We start from the raw sequence: 16,820 nt of genomic DNA, 5'->3' as shown, positions 1-16,820 counted from the left end.
ACAATTTATGAACCTCTTTAACTTCTTCAATTTATGATCCAACTTATTTTTTGAAGAACGTTGAAGTAAATTTGCTTGGTAGGCCTATAGCTCTATACCAATAGCCCTATATAGTTAGTAGGCCTACCGTATATACAAAAAGTTCTCATGTAATACAATTTACTAGACATTGATGATAATTTCAGTAATTTATGGATTTTTCTAATCATAATTGGACGGCTTTTTTATAAATGGACCCAACCACCAAAACTAAAAAACTGAGGAAAACGCTCCCAAAGTTTTGGTACCTGAGAAAAATCATATTACAAGTTTTCTTAGTGTTATTGTTGTTATTGCGAATTTGTCATACTATTTTAAATCTAAAACACTTCTTAGTTCGATCATTAAAAAAATATTACTCAACATATTAATGAAATGGTGCTTGGTTTCCTTTGGAGTAATAGGTTAAGGTTATTGTTTTTGCATATCTGATCCAGTAACTCATTCTAAATAACTGTTTTTGCCTATGATTTGCTCTAATGCTCATCAATACCACCTGATAATATTTCTCTCTCTATTGAGTATATACATTGTGCAAATAGAATAGAATAAATTAAATTTCTGCACACAACAGTGTACAAGAGAATGAAAATACACATTGCAATCTCAATTATCACATCGATAAAGGAGACAGTAAATATTATTCTCTACAAAAATTATCCATAAATCTTATTTTAACAACAAAGTCATAATGTTGAAATGTGCAACTCATAAATGAATTTCACTTTTCAGGCGAAAAACTAGTGGAAAAGACACTGTCAGCCAGCAAAGTAGTACTTGAAACAACCGGCTCAGAAGGCCAGGAAAGCCTCCGCCAAGAGAGTCAACAGCTGAGGGCCGACTGGGAGTCTCTCAAGCAACTCGTGAAGGAAACGCAAAGCGTGCTTGCCAAGTGCATTGCCGCCTGGAACGACTTCACCAACACCAAAGACAAAACTAAGGCTTGGATTGAAGACTTCCAGAAAAAGGTAAATATATTTGAAACGGTGGAAAGGTGTAATATATTTTATTTTATTTAAAATTCGATATACCGGTTCAGCTTGGATCAAGAAATGTTGTGTTGAGAGAACTTTCAGATCACATTGGAGATTGGCAGAAATTATCGTTTTCCCTGTGTTTATGTTCAGAATACGTTTGAAGGTCCATGAATATGCTGTGAACTAGAAAAGTTTTGAATCGATGCACAGGTTCAGCTGAGGTTATGGCGGGCTGATTTAAAGCGTTTCTTTTCGCCAGCTTCTCTTCGCGTTTTCAATGTATTTTTCAGAAGCGAGCCTGCTGATCTCATTCTTTTTTGATTCAGCCAGTTGTCCTGGCTAAAAGAATGAAGCGAACGAAGTGAGCCTGCCGGCTAGTTACATATACAATTTATTATTGAATAATATTCTTGTTACTATTATAATATATCACAAAAAGCTGATCTTGGATGAAAAGTACCTATTGATAAAATAATATGTACAAAATCTATCTATCCATCCATACAGGATACAGTAGTATCATTCAATACCGATGTTGTTTGAAGAATATTTCCACTTTCGATATAAAGGTGCGTACAGATATACGCGCCTCTAACACGCTCCGCGCACGCTCCGGACTCGCTCTACGCACGCTCCGCAATCGCTCCGATCATGAACGTTACGATAGATGTTAGATCTTCTCGCGCTCCCCGGTCGTACCACTCTTGCTCCCCGGTCGATCATCAATCGATCTGCTCGAGTGACGTTCGATTGCGGAGCAGAGCGAAAGTTTATACGCACCTTAATTTATTTATTTATTTACAATACAATTGTGGAGGCAAACAGGTAGAACCTAAATATTGCCTCCTTAACACTAGTTACACATCTCAGATATTCGATTTACAATAAAAATAAAAATCAAATAAGAATAAAATATAAAATAAGAATAAAAATAAGATAGTAAGTTAAACAAGATGAAAGTATTGAAAAATAAACTAAATATGTATGCATACCATATGAATGCTGTAAGAAATGTATAGTTATAATGTACTTGAACAAATGAAAGTGAAGAAAAATAAACGAAATATGTATGTATAAATAATGTATGCTGTAATATATAGTTGCAAGTCGGAATTAAAATAGAGAGAAAAAAAATCGAAAGGGACAGAGAGAAGCATATGGCATACAAACGGAATGAGAAGAAAGAGAAACACCTGAGAATGAGCAAAACACAACAAGATTACCGTTCATCTACTAGCTCTGTAAGATATCGTGAGCCTTTTTCCTGAAGCTGCCAAAACCATCTCCAAGCACATCAACCCCACCTCCAAGACCATTCAGCAATCTGGGGATTCGATTGAGAGGTGAGAAGTATCTATTGGCTGTCCTTGATCTGGGTATGAAAAACAATGGGTGATATCTGCGCATCAAGACTGGAATGGAGAAGTAAACCTTTGAAGTGAGATATGGAGATTTTGTTCGATTATGAAGGATGTTGTACCAGATAAGAATGGACAGTAACTCACGTCTGCTCTTCAGGGATGACACCTGGAAAATTCCTCTCAACTCTGCTGATGGAAAATCGCGAACACAAGACTTGCCAAACCTCTTGAAATATGCAAATCTCAGAAATTTATTTTGGATTCTCTCCAACCTTGTTGTTGCCACAATGTGATGCGGATTCCAAACGGGTGCAGCATACTCTAACACACTTCTCACAAGTGTCTTGTAAGATAGAGGATAGACCTCCAGTTCTGGAAGCATGAACACGTCCTGCAAATAAAACCCAACATCTGATTACTTTTACTTATAAGATGATCAATGTGATTTTCAAAGCTGAGATTGGCATCCATGATCACTCTGAGATCTCTGAACACAGACACATGCTCCAATTCAGCTCCATCAATTTTGTAATCATATTGAATTGGAGATCTTTGGCGAGTGAACATCATGGTCTTACACTTCTTTACATTCAGTGACAGTCTTGAATCCTTACACCATTTGGTCAATCTATGAATATCCTGTTGCAGAACGACACAGTCCTCAATAGAATTAATGACCCTGAAAATCTTAGTGTCATCAGCGAACATGAGACACTCAGAACTGCAAAGTAGATTAGGGAGCTCATTGACATATAGGAGGAAGAGCAGGGGCCTCAGGTTTGATCCCTGAGGTACCCCAGAAGAACAGCAAAACGGTCTCGACTGAAAATTATTGTACAACACATATTGCTTTCTCTGCACAAGGTAGCTCATCAAAAAATCCACAGATCCAGTGCTAAATCCAAAGCTCCTCAACCTCATTGCAAGAATTTCATGATCAAGCATGTCAAAAGCCTTGGAGAAATCAGTATAGATAACATCTACTTTTCCTCCATTATCCAAGACCTCCGACACCCTATCCACAAAAACCAAGAGATTGGTCACAGTAGACCTACCAGGCAAAAATCCATGCTGGGACAATGTAATCATTGGCTGTACATGATGTAGAATTTGCCCATACAAAATGTATTCAAACATCTTGGCAAAAGAATTGAGGATTGAAATAGGTCTGTAGTTACCAGCAACTCTCCTGTTACCTGATTTGAAAACTGGTGTGATCCTTGAGACCTTCCACAACTCAGGAAACGTTGATGTTTTAATAGCCAGGTTGAACAGGAAGTGCAGTGGGACAACAAGCAACTCCCAACATCCCTTGACAATGAACCCAGGTACATCATCCTGACCCCCAGACAAGCTTGGCTTCAACCTTTTCACAGCACGTTCAATATCATTAATAGAGATTGCACCAAAAACAAAAGGCACATGAGAAGGCCTGTCATCCCTTTCCCGTGAGTCATCATGAACATTGGATGAGTTCTGTGAGACTTGATTATTTATGGCAGAGAAAACATCTACAAATGCTTCTGGGATATCCTCCCCTCTGAAAAGCCTATTCTCATGCCTTATGAAGTCCTCGTTTCCTTGGGAAGATCGTTTATTATTGATATACTTCCAGAACTCCTTTATATCTCCATCAATCATGCCTTCCACTCGTAGCATATAATCATCAAAAGCAGCCTGAATTTTCCTCTTCACTCTAGCTCTCACTGTTTTGAACAGCTCATCGTGATGTCTAGAATATCTTCTCTTCCTGCCATACCTATTCTTCAATTTTAAATCATGGATTATCTCCCTTGAGAACCAGGGAGGATATCTAGAGCGATTGAAATCCCTTACAACAGGAATACAAGAGTCAAAGCAAGAGTATATGATCCTGTAGAATTCATGGACAGCAGAATCTATGTCAACACTCTCAAAAACAGTCTGCCATGACACGCACTGTAACAACAGATACAATTGCAAGAAATTGCCACCTCTAAAATAGTAACGACCAAACCCCTGTACCGAATCCCTATTCTCTGATGTACCCACACCGTCATCAGTATTATCAACAGCGCTCACCTGTTCATAAAATGACAGTGACACAGACAGCGCCGGATGATGAGAATCCTCATTCACAAAGGGATGGTCGTCTCTGACAACTTCAAGAGGATAAGGAGTATTTGCCAAGATCAAATCTAGAGTTCGACAATTTCCATTCATTACAGAGTTATAAGATATTAGCTCAAAAAAAATCATGAATGAATCCAGTGCCCTTGCTATTGGTGATCCTGTTATAAGCTGATAATCCCTGCTACAAATTTCTGGAATATTGAAATAACCCATTAATATGCAATTACCTGTCCCAATGATGTGATAAGAAGACTACAGATTCAAAATAATTCAGATAGGTCTGCAATGCCGTCGATGGTGGAATGTACAAAGCATTCAGGTAATGGAGCCTATTAGCAATTTTCACCCTTACCCATACACTCTCGAAACCAGGATTTACAAATTAAGTCAGCCGAAAAGCACTTTTTCACAGCAACCAGGACTCCTCCACCTCTCACAAAATCACCAGCGCGGTCACATCTAAATACCTGATAGCGCTCATCAAATAATTCACTGTTGTCAACTGATTTACAAAGCCATGTTTCAGTCAAAACAATTATATCATAATCACTACTACACAACGACAAATAGAATACCAAATAGAACAAATATAAACTACCCCTGACATTCTGATAGTAAAGTGAAATAGAATTCTTCATAGCGCTCATGACTTCCACTATCCCTTTAGGAAAACTTAATTTCGGAAAATAAAAATCAGTTTCAGTTGTGAAAAAAGAGAGAAAAAATTAAATTATCTCATTATTAACTCATTCCACCAGCCGCTAGCCAAATAAAATTAATCAATCTCATGCCGTTCCGATCAATGCATCCGAAATTCATATAGCAACATAAATAATATATGACAATCTCTGTATCTATATGACAATAATATGTAAGAAACTAACTGAATTAATCAAAAATCCTGTGATCCAAATCAGTACTAACATCTTAATAGTTTAATAATTATAACATGATAACCAAAATAATTGTATAGTAAATGAATATCATAATAGGCAATCATTATCCTCAATATTGTAAGTATCAAAATACGAGATATATGGAATACCAGTCTAATATGCTAAGTCAGTCTAATGCCAGTCTAATGATGACAGCTTAAAATCCATAATAGAGAAGTATAAAAAATAGCTATTACTTTTGGAGAGCTTGACAGCAACTTTTATTAATTCAGGCGTTGATTTACTCATTACAATTTAGCATTACAGTTTACTTACTCATAATTATTACAGTTTATTTACCATCATTACAATTATGATACTTGCATAACACTGTTCCTGTGTCCAAAACTATTCTTCTTCCAATCTACACAACTGTCTTCAATTGTTGTTTCTTTTACTTGTTTGCTTGTATCACTCGTTTGTTTCACTCATTTATTTGTTTGAATTATTTATTCGTTTCACTTGTTTGTTAGTCTCAACAAATGAATGTTCCACTTGTTCAGGTGAATGCAGAGGTTGACGATGGTGAACGCAAGAAGCCGGAGGACTTGCAACGTTGCCACAACCTGTTGCAAGAGGTTGTGTCGCAGAAGGCGTCCGTGGAGGAGCTCAGTGACCGGTGTGAGGCACTCATGGAGCTCAGCGCATGCGCGTGGGTGCGCGATGAAACTGTTCAACTCCAAACGGCCTACACTGCTCTGCTCACTGCTGTTCAAGGGTAAGTAACTCCATTCTAGTTTCAAGATACTTGTGAAATAAACAATTAAAAGGAAATTAAAGAATACAAGGCATGCTTCGCTCCTTCCTTACATTTTTCTCCTGAAATCATTTCTCTTAAAAATCTTATCTTTTATTTTCATGAACCTTTCTTCAAATAACAAGTTGAAAGTAAAATATTTTTATGTGAAAAATAGCACTCACGTTGTTAATGTGACTATATGTTTCGTGCTGGTGTTGCACATTCTGAAGTCACTGAATATCCAATAGTGTAAAATCACTTTACATATAAGGGTTTATATTCAAATTAATAAAAACAATATAAAAAATTATGTTATAAAAATAAAAAGATACGTATTACCCACCACGAACATGTGCATTTCGCTTTTCATCAGATGATCTATGCATATTATGTTATCTGTATCTTAATGGTTCTGTACAAATAGGCCTACAGATATGATAGGTTTAACATCAGCTAATGAAAATCGTAATGCGCGTATTTGTGGTACATAATTCTGCACGCCTATTTATATTACACTATTGGAATTAATTAAAACAATACAAAAACTTTAAATCATTTTAACCAAATGATAGAGATACAGATACCAAAATGTTGAAATGTATTAAATTTTTTAAAATGTTTCAATAAAAGGGTATTACAAGTTTTTATATTGTTCTTATTAATTCCAATAGTGTAATTGACCGAGCGAAGTGAGGTCTAAGATTCAAGTCGACGGTTTGGCATTTCTCTTAATGTTTAAGATTAATTGTTTAAGATTAGTTGTAATATTAACATTGAACATAAAAAAAAGTAATTTCATGTCTTTCTCTCCAAATTCTATAGGCCAGCGGCAAGGTTTGGATTCCATTAAAATCCATAATGTAAATTGCAAAGAGTCTGATTGGATAAATTGTACATGCTCAAAGCTTAATAGAGAACATCGTGTTAAAATATTTGGGTGTAATGATTGATCAACATTTGCGTTGGGATGTTCATATCAATAGTACATGTAACAAACTCAGACATTGGATAAGTAAATTCCGTAATATCAGCCAAGTTAGTAATAAAAAAATCTCAAGACTCATATATTTTGCCTACATTCAATCATTTCTGCAATATGGAATAAAAATTTGGGGTGGAACATACTCAAACCACTTGGAGAAACTTTTTGTAATTCAAAACACATTATAAGAGCTATATTGGAAAACCCAGACTCTATCCAAGTGAGTACCTGTTTAGTGAGCTAGATGTTTTAACTGTCAGGCAGCTTTACATCAAAAATTTAATCATCTACATAAATAAACATATGAATCTTTTCAACCTGCGTGTTTCACCATATAACCTCCGTCCCTCATCTATTACCTTTCAAATTACAGATACTATTTTATCAATTTGTAGAAAACAATTTTTATATCAGGTATCAAAGCTCATCAATGTTATTCCTAACCATTTTATCACTAGTAAATTGAATAGAAAACTGCTAATTGAAATTCATACATGGATAATCTCGAACAATGTAATTTTGGCAATGTAATTTCCTCATAGCTTAGTATAAAGACTTCTCATGTTTTTTATGTAATCTTCAACTATTCTTTACTCTCCCCTATACCTTCACTCTGCTCTTTCTCTTCCCTTCCTTACTCACTTTTTCTTTTCCCTATTTCTTAATAATATCCATTATTATTTTCATATACTGTTAAGCATTGAACACTCGGCCTCTGCGCTCAGGTTCCTCGAACCTTGCAGGGACTTCCCGTTTTTAATATAGTTATGTATAATCCTATTAATGGTATTTTTCTTTTTCATTTTATATTGTATTTTTTTCTTTTCATTTAAAATGTTTGAATATTTAAATGGTTATATGTTGCGCATTTACGGCGAAACGTGGTAATAGATTTTCATGAAATTTTGACAGGTATGTTCCTTTCTAAATTGCGCGTCGACGTATATACAAGGTTTTTGGAAATTTTGCATTCCAAGGATAATATAAAAGGAAGAAGGAGCCTCCTTCATACGCCAATATTAGAGTAAAAATCAGACTATAGAATTATTCATCATAAATCTGCTGACAAGTGATTACACATATGTGTGGAGAAGCCAGTCTATTGCTGTATTTCCATAAGGTCTATAGTTTCAATCAGGTACTTGTGGATGAGAATACTGCGTGAGGTCTACTGTTCACAGAACTACTAGTATAAATAGGCTTACAGACTTATGCACCACTAACACGCATTTTCATCAGCTGATGTTCCACCCATCATGTCTGTATGCCTATTTGTACAGAAACATTAAGATACATATAATATAATATGCATAGTATCAGCTGATGAAAAGCGAAATTCACATGTTCGTGGTGTGTAATACCACTATCTCCGTGAACAAAGGCAGGTGGTTGATGGTGACGTCAGCACAGGTAGGGCTCCTACACCAATAAAAACACTAGCTGATATAGATCAGCTGAAATCAACAAATTGTTATTGGTGTAGGCAGGACCTCCTATATACTACCGGATCTGAGCCTAGAAAAAAATGACCGCCGTATGTGGTGGTCTTACAGAAGAAAAAATCACTAATCAGCTGTTAGAGAGCGTCTCAGTTGGTCTAGTTCCCGTTTAATATATCAATGCTGGCCACCACATACGGCGGCCATTTTTTTTGTAGGCGCAGGTCCGGTATATATGAAGTCCTGGTGTAGGAGCCCCACCTGTGCTGACGTCACCAAAATGCACTATGGCTTTGTTTACGGAGGTAGTGGTAATACGCACCTTATGTTATTTTATTTTTATAACATCGACAATTAAATGGAATGTCATTAATGTAATCTATATTTTTGCAGGCTCGTTTCACGCGTCGAGAAGAATCTGTCCGATCACACAGAGTTCCTGAAGGCCAAGGAGGAGACAGAGGGCTGGCTGCAGCGTGCCCATGGTACCGTCAAGGACTGCATCGGTTCTGGTGACATCCCGTGGACTAAGGACAAGCTGGATACCATCAAATTGGTCGCCACTCGGATGACTGAAGGTGAGAGCTTACAAAAATACAAATACTGAAAAAATTCAGTTATGTTCATTTGTAGAATCAACTTCCGTGGTATAGAATGGATTTCTAAAAATATTGGCAGTCGGTAGAAAAGAGGTTTAATTAGATCAAATTTTACATCATGATACATAATGGCAATGGAATTTAGCTGTATCAAGTGTTATTAAATTGGAGCTAAGTTTGTATGCAACTTCAAATTGCAGCAAGCAAGGGAAAAATAACATGATTACTGCTGATGTTATAACTTTCAATGAAAACTAGTGATAGCAAAAAAGAACAAAGTTGAAGTTCAACTCTAAAACTGGGCTCTAACGGTAGGACATGCATGATAAACATTTGTGTACATGCATGCTCATCATACATGTTTTGTCGTCAGTGAGAGGCAGTAACATAAAATAAACAACCAATAAAAATAAATAACCACTGGAAAATTATAAAATTGTAACAATGCAAAAATAATTTAACCTCAAATGGAGTAGTGAAAAATAAACAACAAAAAATCTGGTGTGGTACACTCACACAACTTTCCTTGCTCATTGAACTGCAAGCCTCATTCTCAAACGAGAATAATTTAGGGGAATAACAATGACAATTGGAGGCAACATATTTGCAACTACGATTTATACTATTTATACTATTTGTATGTGGGTATATTATAATTGTTTTCAGAGTACTTTTACCTTTTTGTAAATTGTGAAATTCTATGATTTTTTCAAAAGTCGTCAAAACAGCTGTTCTACAGATGAAATATCTTGACTATGACTGTGTTCTTTTTATAAACTGCTCTACCCACCTACCTCATGCACGAGAAGGAGGTTACAAAGTCCATTTCTCAAGGATGGGGTGGACCACCTTGGAAACATTAGTTTCCCAGGAAAAAGACTCATGCCAGTTGATAGGGCTTATGAATAACTATCCATGGTATAAATTTGAAGAATATCGTTTGCCGTGCTACCAATTTTTCCTAAATCGGCTGGATAGCATTCCACCTATTAACCTAAGGAAATTTATCGGCTCCAACGTAATAGATTCTTGATAAATTATGAATGGATCTATCGCCTATGAATGAGAAATCCAATTTTCAGAGCAAATGAACTTATAATCTTCAGATGAATTTTGGCAAAATATTATACAAATACACAAAGAACTATATCTTATAAGCCTAAGCATCTAGAGTTACTACGAGCTAAAGTACTTATCCAATTTATAGTTGAAAAACAGTGGCTATTGGCTTGTATACACAAATAGCAATATACGGACAAAATAGAACACTATAAACTGTTTAAAACTCAATTTAAAACATTAATAAATTCACTTAAATAGAAAATTATTCAGAGAGCAAAAATTTACAACACACACAGCCAGCCATTTTTCTAGAGAGAAAGAAGCCACAGGAAAAGCTACAAGTCAGGAAGAGAGCAAAAGCTTCTAGACACCTCAACGTTACAGACACGTCACCAAAAAATTATAAATTACAAGTTTAGAATTCACATTTTATATTTGTTCTCAATAAAACTTTATTTTGAAACTATTATTTTAAATTATCATCTCGATTTAAATAAACCATTTATCTATTAATTCTGTTAACCCTGCCTCGGTGACACCATGGAACAATGCAACAATCATTTACGATAAAAAATTCTCAGTCGAAAAGTTTGTCCGTATATCGATGACTCTGATATTTACTATAAAGTTTCATAGATCTCGAATTGAAGATTCGATTCCAATGTGAAAAAAATGTAATATTACACGTTAGAGCCGTTTTCGAGAAACCCGTCAAAAACATGGTTTTTTAGTCATTATCCGACATTTTTCTCATGAATATTACGTAGCTCCTGCAATTTTCCCAGAAATGAGACTCATGTCAGTTGATAGGGCTTATAAATAGCTATCCATGGTATAAATTTGAAGAAAATCGTTAGAGCCGTTTTCGAGAAAACCATGAAAAACATGGTTTTTTAGTAATTATCCGCCATTTTTTCCGCCATCTTGAATTGAATTTTATTGAATTTCTTATTGTCGGGTCCTCATGGTATAAGGACGTTAAGTTTAAAATTTCAAGTCAATCGGTTGATTAGGAATGGAGTTATCGTGTTCACAGACATACACACACACACACACACACACACACACACACACAACACACACACACACAACACACACACACACACACACACACCACACACACACACACACACAACACACACACACACACACACACAACACACACACACACACACAGACCAACACCCAAAATCATGTTTTTGGACTCAGGGGACCTTGAAACGTATAGAAAACTTGAATTTGGGTACCTTAATTTTTTTGGAAAGCAATACTTTCCTTACCTATGGTAGTAGGGCAAGGAAAGTAATAATTTAACCTCAAATAGAGTAGTGAAAAATAAACAACAAAAAATAGCGTTAGTGGCCAGCATAATCCCCATTCCCCATAAATGGACAAAATTTCTCTGCATTTACTATTCTATCACTATCAGGGCAGATTCAATAGTTTCATAATTCCATGGTAATACTCGTAATAAATAATAATATTGATCTATCTATTTCAGGACAACATCTGATGTCCGGCATGCAGGAGGTGTTCACGAAGGCCGTGAATACGACACCAGCTGATCAGCAGGATCAGCTGAGAGAGGCGATGACCGAGCTGCGTAACAGCTGGGATCAGCTGACGATGGACCTGAACTCGGTTACCGCTCAGCTGAAGGCACTGCTCGCCAGGTGGGAGGACTTCTACGACGCACGCAACAAACTGGAGAGCTGGCTGAAGGACACGGAGAAGAGAATCGCCGAGAAGAGCGACTCCAAGGCTGAGCTCGGCGAGATGAAGACCCTGCTTGAAAGGTGAATATCGGTTTTGTGATTCAATGATGTGATTCCATGTTCCATGATACTATAATGTATAATTCGATACTACATTAAACTTGTATTTCTAAAAGTGTGATTTTATTGCTGAGTTTCTCTCAAATATATCGAAAATAGTATTTTTTTTATTTATTTCATTTATACATTCCATGATACACAAATCATATGCATGATCAGAAAAGGACCAACAGACTCCGGTATAAACGCAGCTTTAGAGCATCTCAAAATTTTTAATTGTATTAGTTGAACTTGCTATTGAAACTACAATTTATATTTTAAACTTGTGGAGCGAACTAGATTATAGATTTGGACCAAGCTTAAGACAGTTTTCCTTCCGAATTGTTTTTCTTTACGAAAAAGTAGATTATGATCCAAAACTATTCCCTTTCCGAATTGTTTTCTTCATGATAAAGTACATTATGATCCAAAACTATTCCCTTTCCGAATTGTTTCCCTTTAGAAAAGAGTAGATTATGATCCAAAACTGTTTCCTTTCCGAATTATATCCGTTTAAGAAAAAGTCGATTATGATCCAAAACTGTTCCCTTTCCGAATTGTTTCCCTTTACAAAATAGTAGATTATTATCCAAAACTGTTCCCTTTCCGAATTTTCTCCCTTTAAGAAAAAGTAGATTATGATCCAAAACTGTTTTCTTTCCGAATTGTCTCCCTTTACGAAAGAGTAGATTATGATCTAAAACTATTCCCTTTCCGAATTTTCTCCCTTCACAAAAAAGTAGATTATTATGATCCAAAACTGTCCCCTCTCCGAATTATTTTCCTTCACGTAGATTATGATCCTTCACTTAATCAATTCAAGTCACATTTCGAAGATGATTTCTCTGGAGAGTTTCTCATGAGTGTTTGAGATTGCAATGTTTAATAATTATTATTGAGTCTTACGTTTGAAATCCCTTGTTTATGATTGAATAAATTTATGGGACTTGTCTGATTTTGGATTCTTTATGGATTAAATCATTTATGGTTGATTGAATTTTATACCTAATTTAATGAGTTGTCTGCATGACGATGTTTTTACTGAATTCAATTATTCAATTTTTGCAGCTAACAAAATGTATTTGCTGTGTAGTAGAAGTCATATCATTGTAAATATCTATACTGAATGTAATTTTCTTAATGCTCCAGCTGCAAGTAATGTTTTGATACTTGATTTGAAATAGCTAAGGCCCGGTTTCCAGAAAACTCTCATCAAATCTTATGGACCATTGAATCTATATTACATCGTTTTAGATAAGATATAGTCTAAATTACATTATAGGGGCCAGTTTCCGAGCTTGGGATTTAGCTAAGCTCTAGACTTTAAACAGCTGGAGTCAGAAAATTGGCTTTCCAAAACGGGGCGTAGTCGCAGTAAATATTTGCAGCAAAATATTCTTTATTTTCTCATATCTATAATTGGAAACGTTTTTCCTTGACGAAATGAAACATTCCTAAATAATTCAAAATAGCTGAAACTTATTTTATGTTCAATTTTCTAGTTTATCGAAATTTAATATAAAATCCACGTTCTCATGGACTGCGACTACGCCCCGTTTCGGAAAGCCAGTTTTCTGACTCCAGCTGTTTAAAGTCTAGAACTTAGCTAATTCCCGAGCTCGGAAACCGGCCCATAATGTTCCAGCCACAAGTAATGTTTTGATACTCCATTTGAAATGACTGAGGCCCGGTTTCCAGAAAACTCTTATCGAATCTAATGGACCATTAAATCTATATTACATCGTTTTAGATAACATATAATCTATATTACATTATAAGTGTCCTTGAAACCGGGTTTTAATGCAATTCAAGATGAATGAAACCTCAATTGAATACATTGTTTCATTAAGTTCTAAGCTCATTTCATCGTTATCCCCAGGTACAAGCATATCCAAGAGGAAATCCAACAACGCCATGACGACCTAGAACATTTGCTGAAAGAAAGTGCCGACCTGGCGAAATGTGCCGGCAAAGCAGACGTTCAAAACGAGACGAAAGCTCTGGAGAAAGAGTGGGAGAAACTGAATGCCGAATGCGGCAGGAGGCGAGAGTCGATCGAGAAGGAAATCCAAGAGCACTCTTCGTACCAGAACTCGCTGCAGGACACTGAGAAGTGGCTGCTGCAGATCTCGTTCCAGCTGATGGCGCACAATTCGCTGTACATCACCAATCGCGAGCAAACGCAGGAGCAGATTGTGCAACATGATGCTCTCCTTGCTGAGATTCAGAGGTGAGTTGAGTGTATTTATCAATGTCATAGAGTTGAGTGAGTTATACCATAGAGAAAAGATAAAATAAGAAGATATCCCATGGTATAGGTCGTTTATATTCCAAATTTCAAGCCGTTTAAACCAATTTAAAACCACTAAAGATGTCAGCAAATCCGTTATCCCTGTCCTTATAAAGTCTATTAGATTGAACCTAATCATGATCAAACCTTAATAAACCTTAGAACATATTAATAATTCTTAATTGAGAAACACAAAAAGAAAAGTTCAAACAACGTCCGTCTTATATAGGAATAAAATTTATGGGTTATCTACCATGTGGTATTAGAAAGGGATAGTAACAGATTTAAAAATAAACTAAGAAGTACCTGATAGAATTAGTTTGTTATAATTATGATGAATTTTATAATGCTAGACGATGATTGTATTATATACTATTTATTTTCAATGACGCTTTCATGTACATAATTAAGGTATTGAATAAAGAATTTGATTTATTGATTGAGTTTCCGAAGTTTTGTTCTATCTGGTAGAATTAATAAGGACGAGAACAAAGATTTCGTTGACAACTTTGGTGTAAACGCAGCTTAAGTGCAAACGTCATGTTATTGTGTCCCTTTTCTGTGAACAAAGTATTGAATTTGTCAACGTCTGCAGATATGGTTCATATTGTGAATAACATTTTTCATACCCCACTCTCGGAACAACTCTTCTTTTAGACTTGAAAGATTATTGCAATATTCAACAGTGTGAATTGGTCAAAACGGTGGGTTTTGAAGCTTGAGCTTTAAACTATGTGCAAACTTTGTCTTTCAAGATTGTGGAAATCTGTGGAAGATTGTTTATATGTTTATATTGTTTATATGTTTATATTGTTTATATGTTTTGTGAAGTTCAAAATTGATGGAGTATTCCAAACTGAAAAGGGAAACAGTTTTTGATAACTTTGTTCATTCTTTCCCAATAATTGGGTGGACTTTGAGCATGTACTCAAATTAAATGAATAAATATTACACTGTTGATCCTTTTCCAATCATTGACTTGAATGTTCTTGTGAATGAATAAATGTAAATTGATGAATAAATTATTATACGAATTTACCAATAATTTAATTAATACTAATAAAATAATAAATGAATATTATGTTACCTCATCTGACCAACCAGTAATAAAGTTTCCTTTGACTTTCAGATACCAAACAACCCTAAATAAATTTATCTAATGAACTAATCTACCAATAATTAAATTAATACTGATGAAATAATAAATAAATATTATGTTACCTCATCTGACCTACCAGTAATAAAGTTTTCTTTGACCTCCAGGTACCAAACAACCCTAGACGACCTGAAAGCAAAAGGCCGCAGTCAGATAGAGCGCTACCTGGTGTCGACTCCCGACATCCAATCGGCCATTGAACACCAGCTGAGCAACGTGCAGGAGAGCTACAACTCGCTGCTTCACACCGCCAGACAAATCAAGTCCAGGCTGGAGGAGTCACTCGCCAAGTTCAAGGAGTACGAGGACACCCTCGAGAGTATCATGGCCAACCTGGACGATTATGAACGACAAATCAACCAGGAATCAGCTCCGGCTGAGAGGTTGGCTGAGGTTCAACAACAGTTGGAGACTACTAGGGTTAGTAGTTGATTCTCATATACTTGAGACACTAATTTATTATTCGCTTATACTCTTGGATTCTTGAGTTACCCTTTTTACACTTTTTACCCTTTTTACCCTTTTTACACTTTTTACCCTTTTTACACGCACAATTCTTATATACTTGAGACACTAATTAATTATTCTCTCATAAACTTGGATTCTTGGGTTACCCTTTTTATACTTCTTGAGAATGGCGTTATTAGTTGAGGTCGGTCGTGTCTTGAAAAAGGATTAGACGGGTAATTTTTCCATCAATAAATTATTAATTAATTCGTAATTGTAGAGATTTTATATATATCAACCAGTCACTTTTTTGTACAGAATATCCTCTCACGTTAAAACAGTACAATATTTATTTATTTATTCACAATGAAGACAAGGGTTTTCTCCTTTACAATAAAACTTTAACAAATACAAATGAAAAAAATGATGGAAAATAATACAAATGAGAGAAATAATGCAGATTACAAAAATAGTACCTAACTCAAGAAATACAAAGATTTCAAGTACTAATGGAAAAAAGTCAAAATGAAACATATGAAGAATTCAAACATTTTCAAAACTTATAAACATTGAAGAATATATTAACAAATAATAAACAAAAATTCAAAGAATAATCGTCTCATTATCATCATCAAAATCCTAGTGATTATTGGGCATCACCTTCAAATATCCCTGGAGAAAGTTGTAAATTTCAACTAGTAATTTGAGCACGGCTAGAACTGAACAATACAAACAGAAGAACAGAAGAGAACAGAGAATCATAATTTCAACCTGTATTTTTCATAGTGGTAATACAAACAAATTTAGAATAGAACAATATAAGCATACAATACCTCAAGATGACGTTTCTGTAGGATCTTCTGTAGGA

The 16,820-nt window shown here is 35.4% G+C and overlaps 1 protein-coding gene across 1 annotated transcript in view; it reads left to right on the top strand.

The window, feature by feature from the left end:
- The window catches only part of LOC111053776 (nesprin-1-like), a 189,600-nt gene that overhangs the window by 116,681 nt on the left and 56,099 nt on the right, over positions 1–16,820 (top strand). The window contains exons 71-76 of the mRNA XM_039429393.1: positions 772–1,007; positions 5,928–6,142; positions 8,978–9,162; positions 11,747–12,041; positions 13,939–14,289; positions 15,613–15,925. Coding sequence (XP_039285327.1) covers positions 772–1,007; positions 5,928–6,142; positions 8,978–9,162; positions 11,747–12,041; positions 13,939–14,289; positions 15,613–15,925 — 1,595 coding nt within the window. The remainder of the gene's footprint in view (positions 1–771; positions 1,008–5,927; positions 6,143–8,977; positions 9,163–11,746; positions 12,042–13,938; positions 14,290–15,612; positions 15,926–16,820) is intronic.

Source organism: Nilaparvata lugens, chromosome 5 (genome assembly GCF_014356525.2).
Source record: "Nilaparvata lugens isolate BPH chromosome 5, ASM1435652v1, whole genome shotgun sequence".
Classification (NCBI taxonomy): Eukaryota; Metazoa; Arthropoda; class Insecta; order Hemiptera; family Delphacidae; genus Nilaparvata; species Nilaparvata lugens.
The sequence above is the reverse complement of the archived record's forward strand: the minus strand, read 5'-3'. Positions and strand labels throughout refer to the sequence as shown.